The sequence below is a fragment of the Cardiocondyla obscurior genome, linkage group LG20, assembly GCF_019399895.1.
Source record: "Cardiocondyla obscurior isolate alpha-2009 linkage group LG20, Cobs3.1, whole genome shotgun sequence".
Taxonomy (NCBI): Eukaryota; Metazoa; Arthropoda; class Insecta; order Hymenoptera; family Formicidae; genus Cardiocondyla; species Cardiocondyla obscurior.
The window spans coordinates 1,074,256-1,092,579 of NC_091883.1; the positions used below are offsets into that span (position 1 = coordinate 1,074,256).

Here is an 18,324-nt window from a genome sequence, read left to right on the forward strand (position 1 = left end):
AACCGTCGTCTCATTGAGTTTATTATTCGTCGCGGGCAAAAAAAAAGAGGAGGAAACCGTTTGTATAAACACTGTTTAAAGGCTAAAAAGTACGATCTTACATAATTTAATGCAAATCGCCAATTTTCAACAAGTTAAAATAATAAAGACATTATATGCAGCGGTAATATAATTATTTGCGCTTTACTTGCGCGAGTTAACTAACATTGGTTCTATATGTGTTTTTTTTTTTTTAACACAATTTAACATATAATTTTTTTATTAATATTTTATTAATAAATATAGCTGTTAAGACACGTCGTTTAATTGTACGTTACTTCTTAATTCTCCCATTGAAATACATGTATCTAGTTTAATAAACGGATTTATTTTCTATTAATTTTTCGAACGATAACTTGTAAGTTGCAAATTATTTAATATCATGGTATAATTTAGGTATTGATACGTAAGGAAAATTCGTGGAACATAGCATTGAATTTTTCGCAAAATTAAATAAAGCAAGGTGACGAGAGTTGAACGATTTGCAACTGCAATATAATTCTTGTAGAAATAACAAGAAAATTAAAAAAGAAAGTTAAACAATATATGGTTGTTCTTGGGTCTCCTACACATTAACGCGATGGACGTTTTTGCGATTGCTCGCATATTGCGCGTCACCTAATACGTCGTCGCGCTGACGTGTAAAAGCTCTAAGATTCTGTTTTTCTAAAAAAGCAGAAATTCTGTTGGATCATTAGATATTGTGCGTCACGTGTGAGTTAACAGATAACTTTATTTTATATTCATTATTTGATTAAATAACCTAAAAACTCATTTTTATGTCACAAGATTGATTTTTGGTGACATGAGTAACGATTGTGAAACCGCAATAACAGAAACGGGTGAGGTAACTTCTTGGACGGCAAATAAAGTGACTGACGAGATGCGTTGAATTAATTAACTTTGATATTGCATGATAATTGAAATTAGACAAATTGCTCAACATTTATATTCTAATGAACAAATTTAACACAGGATGGGGTATCTGGCATTATTTTACCGTCTGTTTGTGTGGCTTACTGTCGTTTGCTGAAGGAAATACCTCTCTGATTGTACCAATTGTTGCACCTTTGATAGCATGCGATTTAAGACTCGATAAATATCAAACTATGATGCCAATTACTACTCACAGTTTAGGTATAGTATAACATTAACAATTATCGTTTTGAATCTTTTTTTTTTCTAATTATATTAATTACTTAGGTATGGCAGTAGGAGCTTTTCTGTTTGGAACTATATCAGATGTTGCTGGTCGCAAAAAATTGATCCCAATTGCTATGACTATCATGTTCTGTGCCTTGGCTACTTTATCTTTTGCTCAAGCAATTTTTCTAATAAAGTTGTCTGTATTTATGCTGGGACTAGGGTAAGTTTCCATTCTCTAACAATAAAAAGTTATAAAATGACGATAGATAAAATGATAAAAATATGTATTCAATATATTTATGGGATTAATAAATATTTTTTAATTTTATTTTTAATTAGAGCGGCTGGAAGTAATATCATCCTGAAGGTTTATCTCATCGAATGCCTACCGATGAGAAAGAGAGGAACTTGCTTAGCTATAATCGACATGTTTTGGGTGGTCGGATATTTATCAGCCTTAGGTAAGCATATAATCTTATAAAATAATTTCTCAGAATTTAAATTCATTAAATTTTAAAGTTTTTTGAAAATAATCTTTATAATATCCTTTTTACGATTCAATATTAATGAGATAAACAAAGATTTAATTGCAATAGTAATTAAAAAGAAAGACAGTCAATTTATTTTTAATCTTGTTGAAAAAACTATAAAAAATTCTTTTTTTTAAAAAGGTATTTCCTGGTTCATAATGCCGTCTGTCATACATATGCTGAAGAGGCAATTTCGACCGAGTTCCTGGCGAGTACTCGCCGTTATCTGCGGGATGCCGAGTCTGGTGTTCGCTTGCACCTCGGGTCTTTTATTGCCAAGTCCTCGATTTTCGTTACACCGTCGACGGTTAAGACAAGCGCTTACGGTGCTCCAACAGATGTACGCTATCAATTATTCAAAGCACGCCAACACCTATCCGGTACGGCAAATCTAACTTCTTTGTAAATTTTATTATTTTTTACCCTTGTTTATTCATTTTGTTTTTTTTTTTTTACATTTAGATCAGCAATTTGGAAGACTGTGTGCAATCAAACGATGAAGATGAAAGTAACAGTATTCAGAGTTATTTTACAAAAACGTGGGAACGGATCTACAAAATGTACAAGTCTCCGTACAAGCGTACAACACTTTACGGGACATTAACATGTGTTCTACATTATCCTGGGTAATAAAAAAAATTCTATCGTAAGGAATATTTGTCTCTCGCGCTCCGATTGCAAGGAGAATCACGAGAACGATGTTTAAGATTCGCTTGGCTCGCTCTGTGGAACACGCACGTTCTCCAGGAAATGGAACGAGGTGACGTTTTAAGCGGGAACGGCACGTGTCACGTAGACATCCAGGACGTAGCATTGGACTTTTTGCGAGATTGCAGCGAGATAAACGAGGCTCGTTTTGGGATGTTGTCGCTGATATCGTTAGGTTACGTGCTGGGAGAATCATTGCTCATCGCGGGTATCGACGTCATTGGCAGAAGACCGTATTTAAGTAAGTGTTTAACGGTGGCTAGATTTTTAATTAAAACCATTTAATCGAAGTGTATCGTTTAACCGCATCTCAAAATTTTGTGTTTCTCATATATTTTTAATTTTCAGATTATTAATCAAGTCAATATTAATAAAATGTAATTAGGAAGATAAATTAATTAACATTTAGTGAAATACAACTTCTTGGATGACCTACAGTATTTTCGGGACTGACGGGTGGCATAACTTCGCTCATGCTTATTTTTCGATTGCACCACGCGATTCGTGTAACTCTGTCGTCAATTTTCCTGGCTGCTTACGCTATCGGGTGCACGACGACGTGCGTTTTACTGCTGGAAAATTATCCCACCGCTCTGAGGTAGGTCGCGTGAAACAGGCCGACCGTGGCACGTTCGGCTAATTTTAAACCATCAGACGCGTTTTCGGGAATCAAATGTTTGCGAACGCCGCGGTAATATAAAATTTATAGCTTCTGATATTGGTTCCAGAGGCACTGCAATGGGTTTCATGAAGGTACTTCCCTACTTGGTGGTCTTCGCGTTGCAGCTTTTTCTGAAGACGTCTTGCCTGCTAAGCATAATCATCGCCTCGATCAACTTTATGGGTACAGAAAAAAAAAAAACGACAGCTTATACAGTTTCACGTACTAATTGTAAATATAAAAATAGGTGCGGCATTTGTGATGCTGTCAGTACCCGATTTAACTGGATTACCGATGAAAGAACAGTTTATGTCTCCGATATGAAAGAAAGCGTAAGGGGAAGATGTTTTTTATAGAACTGCAGTTATATTTTTGTTAAATAAAATTCTAGATCGGAGGCTAAAATGTAAGTTTTAATCTCCCGCCGAGCGAGCCTTATACGAGATCTTATTCTACATTTTTCTAATGGGCCAGCGATTCTTAGCTAGGGGCTGCATCTCGACGGGGATCTTTAGGCGAGCTTTATGATCGGTAGCGTCATTCCGCGCGGCGGCTTATAAATAAGGACCGGCACGGTCGAGTCTTCCCGTCCCGCCTTCCCGTCTATTTTCGACGGGAACAGGAAGAACGCTCGCGCGAGAGCAGTCGCGCATGCCCGCCTCTTGATAGTAAAGACTTTCGTCTCGACGTCGCGACGCCTCTCGTACGTATACTTAATACATATACGCGCGTACACGTATTCGCCACAAATACGTGCGGCGAATGCTCAGTCACCGAAAATAATTCGGTGCGCTATCGGCCGAAGTCTCAAAACGCGCGGCATCCGACAAGCTTCTCGCTCTCGTGGCGAAGACGCGACCTCGCGAGGTCGAGCGACTGAAACGACTTAAAGTGTTCGCCGGGAATTTGCAATTTTATTCGGCGATCAAATATGAAGATAAAAAAGGAAAAGAGTACATCTTCGATTAATTGCTTTGCCAAGAGAGTCTCAGTACTATGATAACGCTAGTGTACGTGGACAGTGATAGTATTTTATTTGATTATACTTTAAAAAGACGAGCCTTACGATGGAGTAAAGTTTCAGAGCAAAAATTAAAAGCTGGGACAGTCGAGATGTAATGTCATTCTCTTCTTTGGATGAAGCAGGGTGGAAAAAATTCGGGCGAATCGTAACAAAGGAACCGTGACCCGCGTGCAACAAAGGTTTTTTTCTTTATTATATAAATAGATTAAATATATGACCTAACGTTATTGCAAAATGTTACGTTCTAATAATGAGCTAGTTAAATAATTCTAATGATTATATGTCCATAAAATCTCATATACTTTTTTAACGTATTAAACTGAATTTCAGATCGGATAAAAAGAAAGGCGAGTGAAGCAACTTGATGAAGCAATCATATGAAGCAACCATAGAAAACGTAAATCGTGAGGAGTGCCAAATAAATAAAAAGAGGAATTGATGTTTCTTCTTTGTACTTTTTATACTTATCCGGTTCTTACAACAAGGAGGAAAAGTGCGTCGGAGAAACGAGGCTTTAATGCATTCGAGAAGAAGAACCTATTACTGCGCGTCTTACATCCCATAATATTTATACGATCGGATGTTTACAGGAGGAATCAACACTCCGCTTGTACCATCAATTTATAAATCGCATTTCCGTCTACCGGGGGCGAATAGAAACAAATCTGACAAAGAACATTTATTATGGTGCAAATATTTAGGCGAAGATATTCGGATCTCGTCGAGAAATCGGAATAAACGAAATATATCAGCGGTGCAAAGGAAAACGTAAAAAAAGAGATAAAAATTACTTGATGCACATAATAATTTCGAAGTAGAAAAAAGAACAACCTTTATAACTATCAATAAGATAGAAATGCATGATATTTTTCTATTAAATACAGTAAAATATATGAAAAGAGAAGAAAAAGAATTTAATAAATTATAAAACAATATATAAAGAGTTAAAAAAAGGTAAGTTTTGAAAAGATTTCCGGTAAGTATTCAAGTAATAAAAATTTTATAGACGGCGTAATCGTATGACGTATAAAATATTTCAGCGTTATTTGAGCAAAACCACATAAGAGATGACGGCGTCGTTAAACTCCCACAATTGTCGTTTGTCGAATACTGCCAGATACGTTTTGTGGGGTCTTTAAGTTTCACGTTTTTGTCTCAACGATTCATCCGATGGCGAAGGATAATACCCGTCCGACCGAGGAATCCGGGGCGTTCGAAGACGAGAAGAAGCATGACAGACCGGGCTGCTCAAGTCGCTTGCGAGATCAAAGAGAAGCAGCCAAGGTCAAGAACAAACCCGAGGAAACTCGACTTCCGACCCCGCCTCCGGACCCGCAGATCTCGCGGGATTACCGCTCGGGGATAACGTCTCGCGGACCGGAAGAAGAAGAGGAAGATCTCGCAGCTTACCTCGGCGACCTCGGTACATCGCCTTTCGAAAGCCACTCGTTCGACTACGACACTACGCCAAATTCGACGACCTCGGCGATGGGAGGTGATGCAATCCCCTTCACCGAGGAGGCGTTTGAGCATCTGGATCGGTTATGCGCGCTGACGGAGCAGATTCTGGAACTGCGCCTACGTAGCTCCGAGCACTTCCGACGCGTACGAGACTTGGAGCGTGCGAAGGTGCAGCGAAATGCTAATCGGCGACTAGAACTTGCTTTGGCGAACGGCGAAGAGTTGCAGCATGATTTTACCGACGAAGACACCGGGTTTGCGGAGTCGTTGCTGGATGCGATGCTGTCTAACTGCCGAGACGCCGCGTCCTCGACTCAAAGAAAGACCGAACGCTCAAGCGTGCGGTCGTCCACGTCGAGACAACGAAGCCGGTCGCTTGTGCCGGTTGAGCAAAATCTCGAGTCACGCCTGCTCGAGCGCACAAACGACGCGAACAAGTACGCAGGGGAAAATCGCAACAGTAGCCCAAAAATCAGCAAGTGGACCAGAGTAAAGGCGGCCTTTAAATGGGAGCGTGCGTGTACGAATGATCTCGCGGACATCGCGGAATCAGACACGCCGGCGACTACGTTGCCGACCACGAGGTATCTACGAATCCCGGACGTGACCACGACCGGAAGTTGGAGCACCGGATCAGCGCTGTCGCCTTGCACTAGTGAAATCTCCAACCCGTCTACGCCGATCGGCAGAGTGTCATCCGCGTCGTCGTCTAACGATGAGGTGTTCGACGGTGAGAATACGCTGCTTCTATAAGCATCTTAAGCATTTTTAACTAAACTACATTAATTCTAAGACTAACGTTTTGAATATTGTACCGATAGTATTTAATAATATAAATAATATCTTTTCAGATGCGCGCAAAAGTAATGTGAATTATTCAGAGCGACAGTCGCTTCTCGTAAAAGACGACAAAAAAAAGGACGAGATAGAGCGGTATAATCGATCGCTCGATCGCGACACTTCTGTTACGGAGAGCGTTGATTCTATAGAGTCTCATAGCGAGGTAACATTAAAACCTAGAAATCTCATACTTTAATTAACGCCGTAATTAAACTGCGGAAATTTTTATATAATTTTATTGCATTATGGAGCAAATTGTATTTTATACGTCGACGTTTCGCGTTGTAAAGGCAGCAAGTCGATAAGAACGTCCAAATTCCTTTTTCGCGACACGAGTAACTATATGCGATTTAAAAATATCCGCAGCAACCCGCGTGTACGACCGCGCCCGTTGAATTTCTTTGATCAAAGAAAAGCACCGTGAGCGTATCCGTTAACAGTCAGACAGTTCCATTCTAAGACAAATTTTTTAAGTCTCATTCATGCATTCATACTCGAAATTTAGCGGTAACAGTTATCTTAATCTTAATTAAAATTCTAATTTTTTTTATTTCAACATTTAAGAAATGCAGATTCTAAAGTTCTTTGTAATTAATAATGCTCCATTTTGTTTAAAGAAATAAAAACGAAAATTTATATTTTATATACCATAATTAAAATCTTTGTATTTCCCTTATTAGATTAATCGCGGCAAGCCATTGATTCGCATTATACCGGATGCCGATACAACACACGTTGAAAATGGAAACGGGAAAGATCCCGAAGCTACGCCGAAGAGACCGACGCCGACGCTGACGATCACAATACCGTCAAACGAGGAAGAGATTCGAAGTTTGTCATCCCCGGAATCGACGTCACCTCTTCCGTCGAGCGCGCAGGATTCCGGAGGAAGCTCGCCGCAACGTCCCCGGATACGACAAGATATTTTGAGCCTGAAGGAATTCAAGCGACAGGTTGAACAAGTGTCCTCGAACACTCTTGGCATTTTCAATATTCCTGTATTTTCATCTTCCCCGTCGTCACCGATAAATATAGATCTAATTGTCAAATTGACGAAAGGCTGGGTCTTCGTAACGTTCGCCTGAAGTAAAACTAAATTTCTTTCTGTCATCACGACGTTATTGCGGAGACGTTTTTGCGAAACCCGTCGTGCTTCTTCGCGAAGAAAATAACGTCGTAAATAACGTCTTCCTCGCGATGCTTTCTCTTGCCAAACGCTTGTCACGAACCGCGTCACACAAAATGTGATGTTTGCTTCCAGTATTCGACGATCGAGGAAGCAGTAACGCCCGCGCCAAAGATACAACATCAAGATTCGAAATGGAACAAGGTCAGACGTGCCTTTCTGACAAACGCTACCTTCAGCGTTCCTCCGAGCCCGATTAGAGTGGTAACGGCGCAATCGTTCACAAACGATGGTAAGTTGCGCCTGAGAACCAAGTGCATGAATTTAACGATAGTTACGCTAACATTAATTGCATTAATTGCGAAATTATCAATATCAAATTTTATATTTTATCTGACATACATATTTATAGATATTTAGTTGCTTGTTTTATTAAATTTAAAAAACATGTTTAACTACTTTTTTTAATTGTACAATGTCAGACATTTCTTTTAATTCCAGTTTTAATTGCACGATTAACTCGTCCAAAAGAAACTACGAGCTCCCTTAATAATTTTGCATGTTCACCAGGCGCTTCTTATCACCGCATAAAATGTCTTTGTTGTAAACGCAGATACGCGCCGAGCACGCAGCTGTAGCGAAAGCGTCGAGGATCTCGGTAAAACCGTTGCAGGTACCAATAACAATGGCAATTACTATCGAGAAGCTCGCAGAGATTATCAGGCGTTGCGAGAGAAATTCGGCGCCGAGTTTCATCGGAAGCTGATCGAGTGGGAGCGATTGAAAGGGCCGCAGGGCATTCGCAATAGTCTACCGCTGAACGAGGAACGGCTCGCGCCTGAGTTTAGGAAGAAGCTGCAGGAATGGAAGCGGACCAAGAAAGGTCGTCGGTCTAGCGTGGCAATCGAGCAGCAGCGCGTTAGCCGTCGACGGTTGACCGACTGGCAGCTTTGGCGCACGTCTTCGAAACCCGAGTCCAGATGTTACGGCGTACGTTGATCTCACGAGCAATCGCGTGAAAAATATCAAGTATTCTGCAGAAAAAAAATACAGATTTTAAATTTGATATTCTATAAAATTTTGGACGACTTAAAACAATTTCAAAGTCGCCGTGGATTAATCATTAGGTTTTATAACAATTTTTTGTATCGCGATCGAGATAGTATTTATATCTTCTTTTGAATATGCAGTATTTTAAAATGTTCTTTCGATTTTTGTGCAACAGAAAAATCAGAGTTCGATCAGCTCGCGCGGAAGCTGCGCAAGTATCGGTAGCGTGGGGAGCTTTGGTAGCGATGGGAAGCAACATCTCTCCGAGGATTTTATTAAGAAGATGGAGACGTGGAGAAGAATGAGCGAAACCGCGTCTCGAAGTGGCGAAAGACCGAAATCACCGACGAATCACGTTACGTCTGACATTGATGAAACGGAGTTTTTCGCGTTAGAAAAACTTCTGCTGCTATTCGGGCAGAAAGAAAGCAAGAAGGAGCTTCAAGAAAGTGACGCGAAGCAGTTGAACGATTGCTTCGATTGCGAATCAAGGTATAAAAATTTAAACAGTGAATACCAAAAAATACTTTTAATAAAAGGGAGTATTTTTTAATTTAAATTTTCTATTAATTGAAATTAATTCAGTTTTAAATATTTAAACTGTTCAATTATTATGTAACTCAAGATTCATACCCACATCTCGAGGAGTGAACTGTAGCAACGAAGTGTTAATTCGCACGTCCGTCGGTTTTTACCGTTTCGAGGGAATATCTCGAGAGTTTACAAGGAAGCTGTATGACTGGGAAAAGTATCGTGGAATATCACCAAGATCCTCTACGTTCCGTCTTTTGGCACCGGGGTACACGCCGTTTGCGCACGATTCGGACGAAATTACTGTAACAGAATCAAGTATGACGAGTGAGATCAATTAATTTTGAAAAACTTAATATTTTAAAGTAGTAGTACTATTGAAATATTATTTTACAATTACAGATAAAAATCACGCATTCCATTGGACTCTAAAGAGATCTAAATCCGATGGAAGCATTTTCGAAGGTAGCATTCGTGACGAATCGATCGCAATGCGTCGTTCTGCGAGTCTCCAATCTCTTACTTCTGCGGAAAAGCTTGAAGACGACACTCGGATGAATATTTTACCAGTTTCTAGTACGTGTCTAACATATATCATTTTAACTCATTGTTTTTCAAGAGATTTAAAATAACATGTATACGGACGAGATGCAAATTTCACGCCCTTGTAATGGCGTTCGCCGAAAATTTAATTTATCATGAATTAATAATTTATCTATTACAGATAATTTACAAGAGATTAAAGATTCAGAAGACATGACGGTAGAGGATTCTGAACCAGAAGCAATGATTGTCGACATCGAAGATGTCATCGAGGAAACTGCCAGTCCATTAACAGGAGTACAACCTCATCAAACACCGGTATACTGCGTTGCGGCTAGCGAAACCACCAGTATTGCTGTACCTCTTGGTACAGTTACGTCGAGCCATGAGCCTTCGCCAGTGTTTCTAGTCAAAGCTGAAAAAAATGAGGACTGTGAGCGATGGAACAGTGGAAAAATTGATCCGCAAGGTTGTTCCAGCGAGAACAGTCCCAGTCCAGAATACTTTCCAGTTTCTAAAGACTGGCACGGAAAATTGTCTTTGGACGAAAACAAATCAAGCTGGTGCAAGGAAAGCAAAGAAGATGACGACTCTACAGAATGGACTGAGAAAACTCGACGCTCGATCCCGGATTCTAACGATTCTGTGAAGTCTGACCGTTCGATTGGTTGGAATCGAGATATTTGGGATGAATCCGGTGATGAATCAAACAGGTAAATCGATTAATTATTTTCATAACGAGTGATTATTTTTTGATAATTGTATAAAAAATCAGTGTATTTTCAGAGATTCAATGAGATCTGAATCGTCTTCCACACCGATTTGCGACAGTAAGATATTTTTATTTATTATTAATATGTTTTTATCAATGTTATCTAACAAACATATATTGTTTCCGTTTTCTAATTATTTCAGAAAGTGGCAACATCGAGTCTACATACTTTGCAAAGAGTCCCGAAATTGCACCTGCTTCGAATGTGGAAGAACTTATGGTACATAAAACTAGAAATTAATCTTACTTTAATTTTATTTTAACATATTAATTTTTCGCACGTTACTATTTCTAAATTTAATATTTCTTTGCGGGACTCATGAACAAAGTAAAAAAAAAAAACCGTTTTTTATAAGTAATGTAGTTTGTCGCTCGTCAAGAGTTGCAAAACATTCGAGTCACGTCGAGAATCAAACTGTTTGGAAAAGTAAGTTTTATTGTAACGCAATTGAAATTAGAGTCCTGTCGGTACAACCAGGACCCATCGCTCACGTGCAAGGGAATGGACGAGACGAGTAAGGACGAGACGTGTGAGGAGATCGAAAACCTAGCGAAAGAACAGTTGATTAACGAGCCGCCAGACAACGCAAAGAACTTTCAAAATGACAAAGATGACGAGAAGACCAAACAGGACGAAATAATCTTCAGTCCAGATTTTTGCATTTATCAGTTAAGAGAAACGATGCTACCGAACTGTCATGATGCCAAGGAAATCTCATCAAAATCGTTAAATTTAAATCCAGGTAAATTAATATTTTTGTTTAATTTTATAATTTTCTTGTGTCTAAACTTATTATTTTTTTTTATTTGAACCTTGTCTTAATAATTTTTTTTATCGTAGAAATCGACAAGAATTTATCGGAATGCTGTGAAATTGATAACGAAAATGAGATGTCAGCACGCTATGAGAATTGCGAGACATCAGAGTTGCAGACCGATGCGGATATCGATCGACATTATGAAATTCTCACTTTTAAAAACGAAACATGCGGCGATGCAATAGACAATCGTCTGTACGAACCAATCGATTGTTACGAAATTCGTGACTCTTACAACGATAGAAGCAATTACGGAAAAGAGAATTTATTATTGCCAGATATAAAGCAATTAAATCTTCCTGAAACTCCAAGAAATCTTTTAACTAATTCGACCGTTCAGACTACTCCTGTGACTGTCGCCAGGGATAGCAAAGCCTGCTGTTTGGAGAGAATTCTTATCAACGAGGATACTCTGAATAAAATAATTGTTCCAACGGAATATGCAAAAAATAGAAACAAATGTGAAGAAAACATCCAAAGTTGTTTCACAAAAATAAATCGGAAGGACGAGGTCTTTAATAATTATGCACCTAACAAAATAATTCGCGATCAAGTTGAGTGCGTTAAAAAAAACAGTTCTTCTACCAAAAACGTTTTTGTAAAAACAAAACGTATGATCTTTGGTCCATTTCGACGATCGGAAGAGCGACCGTCTTCAAGAAAACAGAGTGGTAACTCCGTTGACGGTCAGCTTTCACGGTCAAAATCTAAAAGCAAGTCGAGATCAGCGTCGCCGAAATTGTATCGACATGACGCTTTGCTGCGAGTATCGTCGCTGCCGTGGCCTGTACGTTCTAAGGAAAGTGAGGTTTCTTTCAAACCCAGAAGATGTTCGGGAAGCAAAGTGGAAGACATAATAACGACTCGTAAAAAAAATAAAGAGAATAACGTGGATAATAAGAGACTAAATAATCAATTGAATAACGAAGAACCACCGTTTATTGATGTGGATGAAGAAAAAACTCGTCGATCAGACATAGACTTTCCGACCACTTCAGCAAATGTTTGTTTAACCTCTGCACGAATTTTCGAACATCTAGAGCAATCTAAGACAACGATGACCGAATGGGATCAAAGTGTGAATCAAATGCAAAACGAACTTAAGTGCAAGCAGATACAATTGGAAGAAAAATGCGACAAAGAAGGTAACAGCGGTCACAAGCAAGGAGAAGAGTGGCGTAAAAATAGATTCGATCAAAGACAGGTCGAAACAAGGCAGTGCGGGAATAATGCGAGATGCGACACGGTGCCGTCAGATTTGATACACAAGCTTAAAATACTCTCAGACGCCGCGGCGAAAAAAGAAGGACGAATAATGGCAGCGGAATCTCCCGTAACCAGCAGCTTGGAATCGCGTTCTTCTAGAATACGACGTGCTAAGGAGAGCTTCCTGTCACGGCGAGGTGGTCCTTTCTGTCGTTCTACGATGGAACCAGCGGAGATTGGCGCTAATCCTGAAAATCCTTGGCAACGATCATCGATGACATCGACGATTACAAAAATATCAAGACCAAATGAGATTGAGAAGACTCTTACAAAACCGAAAGAGCCAAAGGACACCAAAAACCAACCGGAATCAATAACGCATAATGCAGGAAACGAGATCCTCTCAACAAGTGAAGAAAATGCGTGTCAGGCGGAAGATCGAGCGATTGAAATCGCCGTTCGATCGGATTCATTGGTAAAATCCGCGAGCGTCGGCATGATTAACGTGGATCCTAACACGTTTGATCGACTGGTTACCACCGATCGTGGATGCGAGTCTTTGCCGAGAACTATTGCGAAGCGTCGTGACTCCTCAAGCCCACTAGCAAAAATCGTCGGCAAACTGAAACTCTCGCGGTTGATTCGGACCCGGAACGTAGATGGAGGCAACATGAGCACAATCACGACATTGTGCCGGCAAAGTTTGCTGATTGACATGCGAAATCGGCGAAGCAACGAACAGGAGGAAATGGAGAGCGACTTGGTCGAAGACGCAACGGAAAATAGCGATGCTGATCATTTAGGCGAGTCTTCTAAAACAATTCACGAGTGAATCGCATAACGTAATACTCTAGGTATTTATGAATTTTTTAATACTCAATTTTTAAGTTTGCTTCGACTTATAATAACAAAAAGATATTAATTTTCCATAATAACTCGCAAGCGAATTAAGAGAATTGCGATATGTATATCTAATTACGCTAAGTAGAAACAAATTGAATATCAATCTCAAAAAATATACGGTGGAAATATATAAAAATACACACAAATGTAATCACCGGTAGGCATGAAAAAATGTAGTTATTGTCTATTGATCCTTGAAGTATTCCAGTGAGCCAACAACGTCGGGCTTCATACTCTTTTTACCAGGCTTCCATCCGGCTGGACAAACTTCACCGTGTTTATCGGTGTATTGGAATGCTTGAACCAGGCGCAGAGTTTCGTCCACGGATCTGCAAAATAAGATTATTAGTATTGTAAAACGAAATCTTATTAATATTCTTATTATCTTATTAATATATGTCAATAATTACAATCAATAGCATAAATTACAATTTTAATAAATGAGCCTCACCTTCCAACGGGCAGATCATTGATGGTGACCTGACGCAAGTTCTGCTTGTCATCAATGATAAAAAGACCACGAAAGGGTATACCTGAATCTTCATCGAGTACACCATAGTCGCGGGCGATTTTGCAACTCTTGTCGGCCAGCAGAGGAATGTTCATGTCACCGAGACCGCCCTGCTTGCGCGGAGTATTCACCCAGGCGAGATGACTAAAGTGAGAATCGGTCGAAGCGGCAATTACATGGCAGCCAATGTCGGTGAACTCCTTTACTCGGTCGGAGAAAGCGATGATTTCCGTTGGACAGACGAAAGTGCTGCAATAAAATTGTAATAAATACTAAAACTTAACATAAACCGCTTTGAAGCTTTATGTAATTAGCAACGTAATTTTCAAACATAAACCTATTTGTTTAAATTCTTTTAAAATGCAAAACGTGTATCTCATTATTATTATTTGAAGTGTATTAGCGTCAAGAGTCAAAAAACACTTTTTCCAAGCAACTACTACTTGTGTAGCAGCAATTAAGAATTGTATAACTGTCTTGTTACATCTAGTCTATAAAAGTAAGTTTGTGGTGTGCTTACAAGTCTAACGGGTAGAAGAAGAGTACAACATATTTGCCCTTGTAGTCTGACAATTTAATTTCCTTGAATTGCCCATTTATAACAGCTGTGCCGGAGAAAATAGGCGCTGGCTTCTGGAGCTGAGGCACTGGCATGATTTTTGATGTGTTGTCACTATAAGCAAGAATGCAAATAAATTGTACAGTCCGAAATTTTGTAAGATAATCCTCATTTCATGAGCATATGATTTATCGTCGCATATGAAATCCAAATGGTGCTTTTGCAATATGAGGAAGCGATTTTAAACGTAAATATTCGTAAGTTTTCTGTGAACCGATGCGATAAGCTTATCATGGGGATGCCATAACAGAAATATATATCGCGTTTTATCGAGGGTACTTAAGATTAAGTAACTTTAAACAAAAAAAAAAAAAAAAACGGCACTTAATGCGAGTGGTTCTGCGCGATAATTTCTAGATTCGCCACTAGCTCAGCGTTTATTCAACGATAACTTGTGTAAATATCCTCGCGTGTTTTGTATATCGATTTATCATGCATCAAGTTTACACGCGCACGTATACGTGACATTTCAATTGATGACCGGTCAATAAATGAAGTGCCATGACAAAGTAAATGGAAAAAAAATAAAACTTAAATAAAAAATTACGGCCGAAGAAATTCAATGACGTAAAACGCGAAAATTAATGTGCATTCAAAAAAATTATTAAACATGGAATTTATCTGCTGACAGTTGTAAATAAATTAATATTTTAACGAGCAAATAATTCAGAAAAAATTCGCAAACTTTACAATCAACTTGTTTGAACGCTATGGCTTTTCGTTATAAATCGGTATATATTTTTAGCATATACTTAGCGTCACTTTAAAATTTACTAAAGTCTTCAACATTACGCATATATTAACATTAAAAATTTGGTCGACGATTCATGAACTTAAATTATGTTACAGTAACATTTTCCGAGATGCTGGATATAATATTTTTCAGAGGGATTTGTAGGATGAATACCGAAGGATTTATTAAACTGGAAAGACCAAATAAGACCTCAGGATTACACGGTGGTTAAGGCAGGTAGATCCAGGCCAGGCTTTCATAGAAAATTAGAAAAGAAAATAAAATAAATCACAGTATGAGGAAGAAACTAGTCCGTGAAGTATTGTAACTTTATACAAAAGAAAGACAATCTAGTAACAAACCAAAACTTGCCTTAATTATACAGCACCATTAGGATAATTGCAGTAATAATGCGTTTTCAGTGCTGCATTTTAATTGCAACTTATTTTTATTGACGACGTCTTCTCGAAATAATCTCTATGAAACAATGTGGCCGTTCTCTTCGGTAATTATATGATAATTCGCGTGGTAGCAATTAGCTGACGAAGATTACAGCGCATAAATCCATATGCGATGCGTGCCATCGAATACAATTGACATTGCTCTGCATACGAAATTGCGTTAAATCGCACACTAAAGAATTCAAGGCGTGCGGAAATCGTGAGCTATAACAGCACAAGAAAAGGATTTGCAAGACAAATCCAGCTTTAAAATGCCGAACAAAAGCGCGTAGGATTATATTATCCCAATTTCGAGACTAGCGGAATAAGATTCGTCAATTAGATAAGCATGGCACACACATACTTACAAATCTACGCGATTCGCAATTGTTATCCGAGCCTAAATGCCAGTGAAAGTGACTGCGCGAGTTATCTTCTTCAAAATTATCCGCACGTTATCGCAATCGCAATTCACCGAATAGTCACTCGACCGAATAATAACCGAGGGATCCAAGGATCCTTTCCGCCTCCGTCTCTCTCTCTCTTTCTTTCTCTCTCTCTCTCTCTCTCTCTCTCTCTCTCTTGAGTGACCTTCGGTGTTGCGAAATAGAGCGCAATCTCGCGAAATGAAATCGCGAGACGGTATATCTGCGAGCCGGTGGGCACTCCCGAATTACGTATTTCGTTTGCGTAACCTACTTGACATCACGACGATGCTCTGGCAGGGCGTCTTCGTCCGGTAAGCCCGGATCTCGATCGTTGAGCCCGTTAGCATAGAAAAGGGCCGCCACAACAAAGTCGCCGCGATCAGAATGATTGTATACCGCGCTGTTTGCACGCCCGCTCGAGAACGTCAACGTTTTCACTGAAATTACGCGGCTGTCTCGCAAAAATGAACGATCTGGGAAATTTAGTGGCGTTTATGATTACCTTAAATAGTTTCCTCGAAGACAAAAGACACACCGAACCACGATGAGGTATTCTCGCCGGCGACCGGTCTGTGAGAACCTTCTGGTATCTGCCGTAGTATATATATACATGAAGTACGTGAACTACCAAGAGAAGCGTCGCGAGGCGCGTCGTCTTCATCTTGCGCACACGCGCCATCTTACGTAACACCGTTTAACAATTTAGTAATTTAGTTCGCCGAGTTCGCCTTCATTCGCGTCTTGTTTGTTCGTGGCATGAACTTCGTAGTACGTCCACTGGAAGTCGCGATTTCGAGTTGGGCTCTCGGTGGCGGTGCAGTTGCCCACAGTTCTATTGCCCACGTAGCGATTGGCCACGTATCAATAGGACACAGTGCGATTGGACACAGCTCAATTGGACACAGATCAATTGGACACGGTTCTATTGCCCACGTAGCGATTGGCCACGTATCAAATAAACACAGTGCGATTGGACACGAAAAGTTGCCCACCGTTCAAATGACCACAGATCAGTTGCCCACCGTTCAAATGCCCACAGATCAAACGCCCACAGAAAGTGAATTTTTGTTCGTTTGCCCACGGATAAATGCCCACCGTTCAAAAGCCCACAGATCAATGGCCCACCGTTCAATGGCCCACAGATCAATGGCCCACCGTTCAATTGCCCACAGATCAGTGGCCCACCGTTCAAAAGCCCACAGATCAGTGGCCCACCGTTCAATGGCCCACAGATCAGTGGCCCACCGTTCAAAAGCCCACAGATCAGTGGCCCACCGTTCAAAAGCCCACAGATCAGTGGCCCACCGTTCAAATGCGACTTTTATATCATATACAGGGTGAATCAGAAAATGGAAGTGCCACTTACCATATAAGACTGGTTACCGCAAAATATTAATTTAATATTATTATTTATTTGTGGACGCGTTGTTTATGGATATTACTTTGTGCGAGGCAGTCAGCGGCAGGATAGAATAAATATAGTAATTAGGAAGTAGGTATTATGCATAGTGTACAGCATAGAAAATTAATCTTATTTAACAATAATTTATTACGTTGAATTTTATAATGTACTGTTTGTTACAGGTATAAAAATAGATTTAACGAATTTTAAAAGTCGTTGCGATATAAAAAAATAACTGTATACATATATTTTGATATTTTTTAATAATCGGGAAAAAAATTAACTTACTAACTACACATTCATAACCGATAAGAAAACAAAAGAAATCGTTACGACAAAAGTATTCACACGCAGCCGATACACATTAGAGTTCGAGTTACATCACGTTCTACGCTTGTAAATAAAATAATAGTATCTAAAGCTATAACGTATCACACTGTATCTAAGTCCATTTTGCAATCTATAAGTATTACAACTGCATGCTCGAATACTAAAAAATAAAACAAGTTACATCAGAATCTCTGCTACATTACAACGGTTTGGTAAAGCGCACTTTGGCATAATCGGATAAAAATATGTTTTACAACTACACAGTCATAAGCGACGAAAAGATACAAAAGCAACCGTGTTCGAGTTACATCACGTTCTACGCTTGTACATAAAATAACAGTATCTAAAGCTATAACGTATCACAGTGTATTTCAGTCCGTTTTGTAACTTATATGTATCAGAACTTTGTTCAAAAATAACAAATTATTGCTCGATGAATCTTATTGCATGAATCTCTGTTGCATGAACGAATGAAATAATCTCGACAAATCATAATTACAAAG

The 18,324-nt window shown here is 39.4% G+C and overlaps 3 protein-coding genes across 8 annotated transcripts; 2 read left to right on the forward strand and 1 right to left on the reverse strand.

Moving 5' to 3' along the window:
• Nucleotides 1-844: 844 nt before the first annotated feature.
• On the forward strand, nt 845-3,408 carry LOC139110476 (synaptic vesicle glycoprotein 2B). The gene is made up of 10 exons (XM_070670287.1): nt 845-881; nt 1,015-1,176; nt 1,243-1,405; nt 1,525-1,646; nt 1,857-2,095; nt 2,178-2,344; nt 2,387-2,664; nt 2,862-3,021; nt 3,152-3,267; nt 3,332-3,408. Exons 1-10 carry the CDS (start codon nt 845-847, stop codon nt 3,406-3,408), a joined length of 1,521 nt encoding a protein of 506 aa, XP_070526388.1.
• Prx2 (Peroxiredoxin 2) lies at nt 3,269-16,720 on the reverse strand. 6 transcript variants are annotated; one of them, XM_070670246.1, is made up of 5 exons: nt 16,592-16,720; nt 14,390-14,542; nt 13,810-14,118; nt 13,514-13,687; nt 3,269-8,569 (listed from the first exon to the last, which is right to left on the reverse strand). In XM_070670246.1, the coding sequence occupies exons 1-4, from the start codon at nt 16,699-16,701 to the stop codon at nt 13,543-13,545; spliced, it is 717 nt and encodes a 238-aa protein (XP_070526347.1). In that variant the 5' UTR covers nt 16,702-16,720; the 3' UTR covers nt 3,269-8,569; nt 13,514-13,542. The 6 variants fall into 6 exon arrangements, with proteins under 6 accessions (XP_070526347.1, XP_070526346.1, XP_070526342.1 ...); XM_070670245.1 differs by having other exon boundaries at nt 13,502-13,687; XM_070670241.1 differs by lacking the exon at nt 3,269-8,569 and adding an exon at nt 9,100-9,419.
• LOC139110434 (uncharacterized) lies at nt 5,279-13,287 on the forward strand. The gene is made up of 12 exons (XM_070670239.1): nt 5,279-6,299; nt 6,421-6,572; nt 7,090-7,362; nt 7,671-7,827; nt 8,149-8,525; nt 8,761-9,077; nt 9,211-9,434; nt 9,519-9,692; nt 9,841-10,372; nt 10,446-10,651; nt 10,890-11,174; nt 11,273-13,287. Exons 1-12 carry the CDS (start codon nt 5,279-5,281, stop codon nt 13,285-13,287), a joined length of 5,733 nt encoding a protein of 1,910 aa, XP_070526340.1.
• Nucleotides 16,721-18,324: the final 1,604 nt, after the last annotated feature.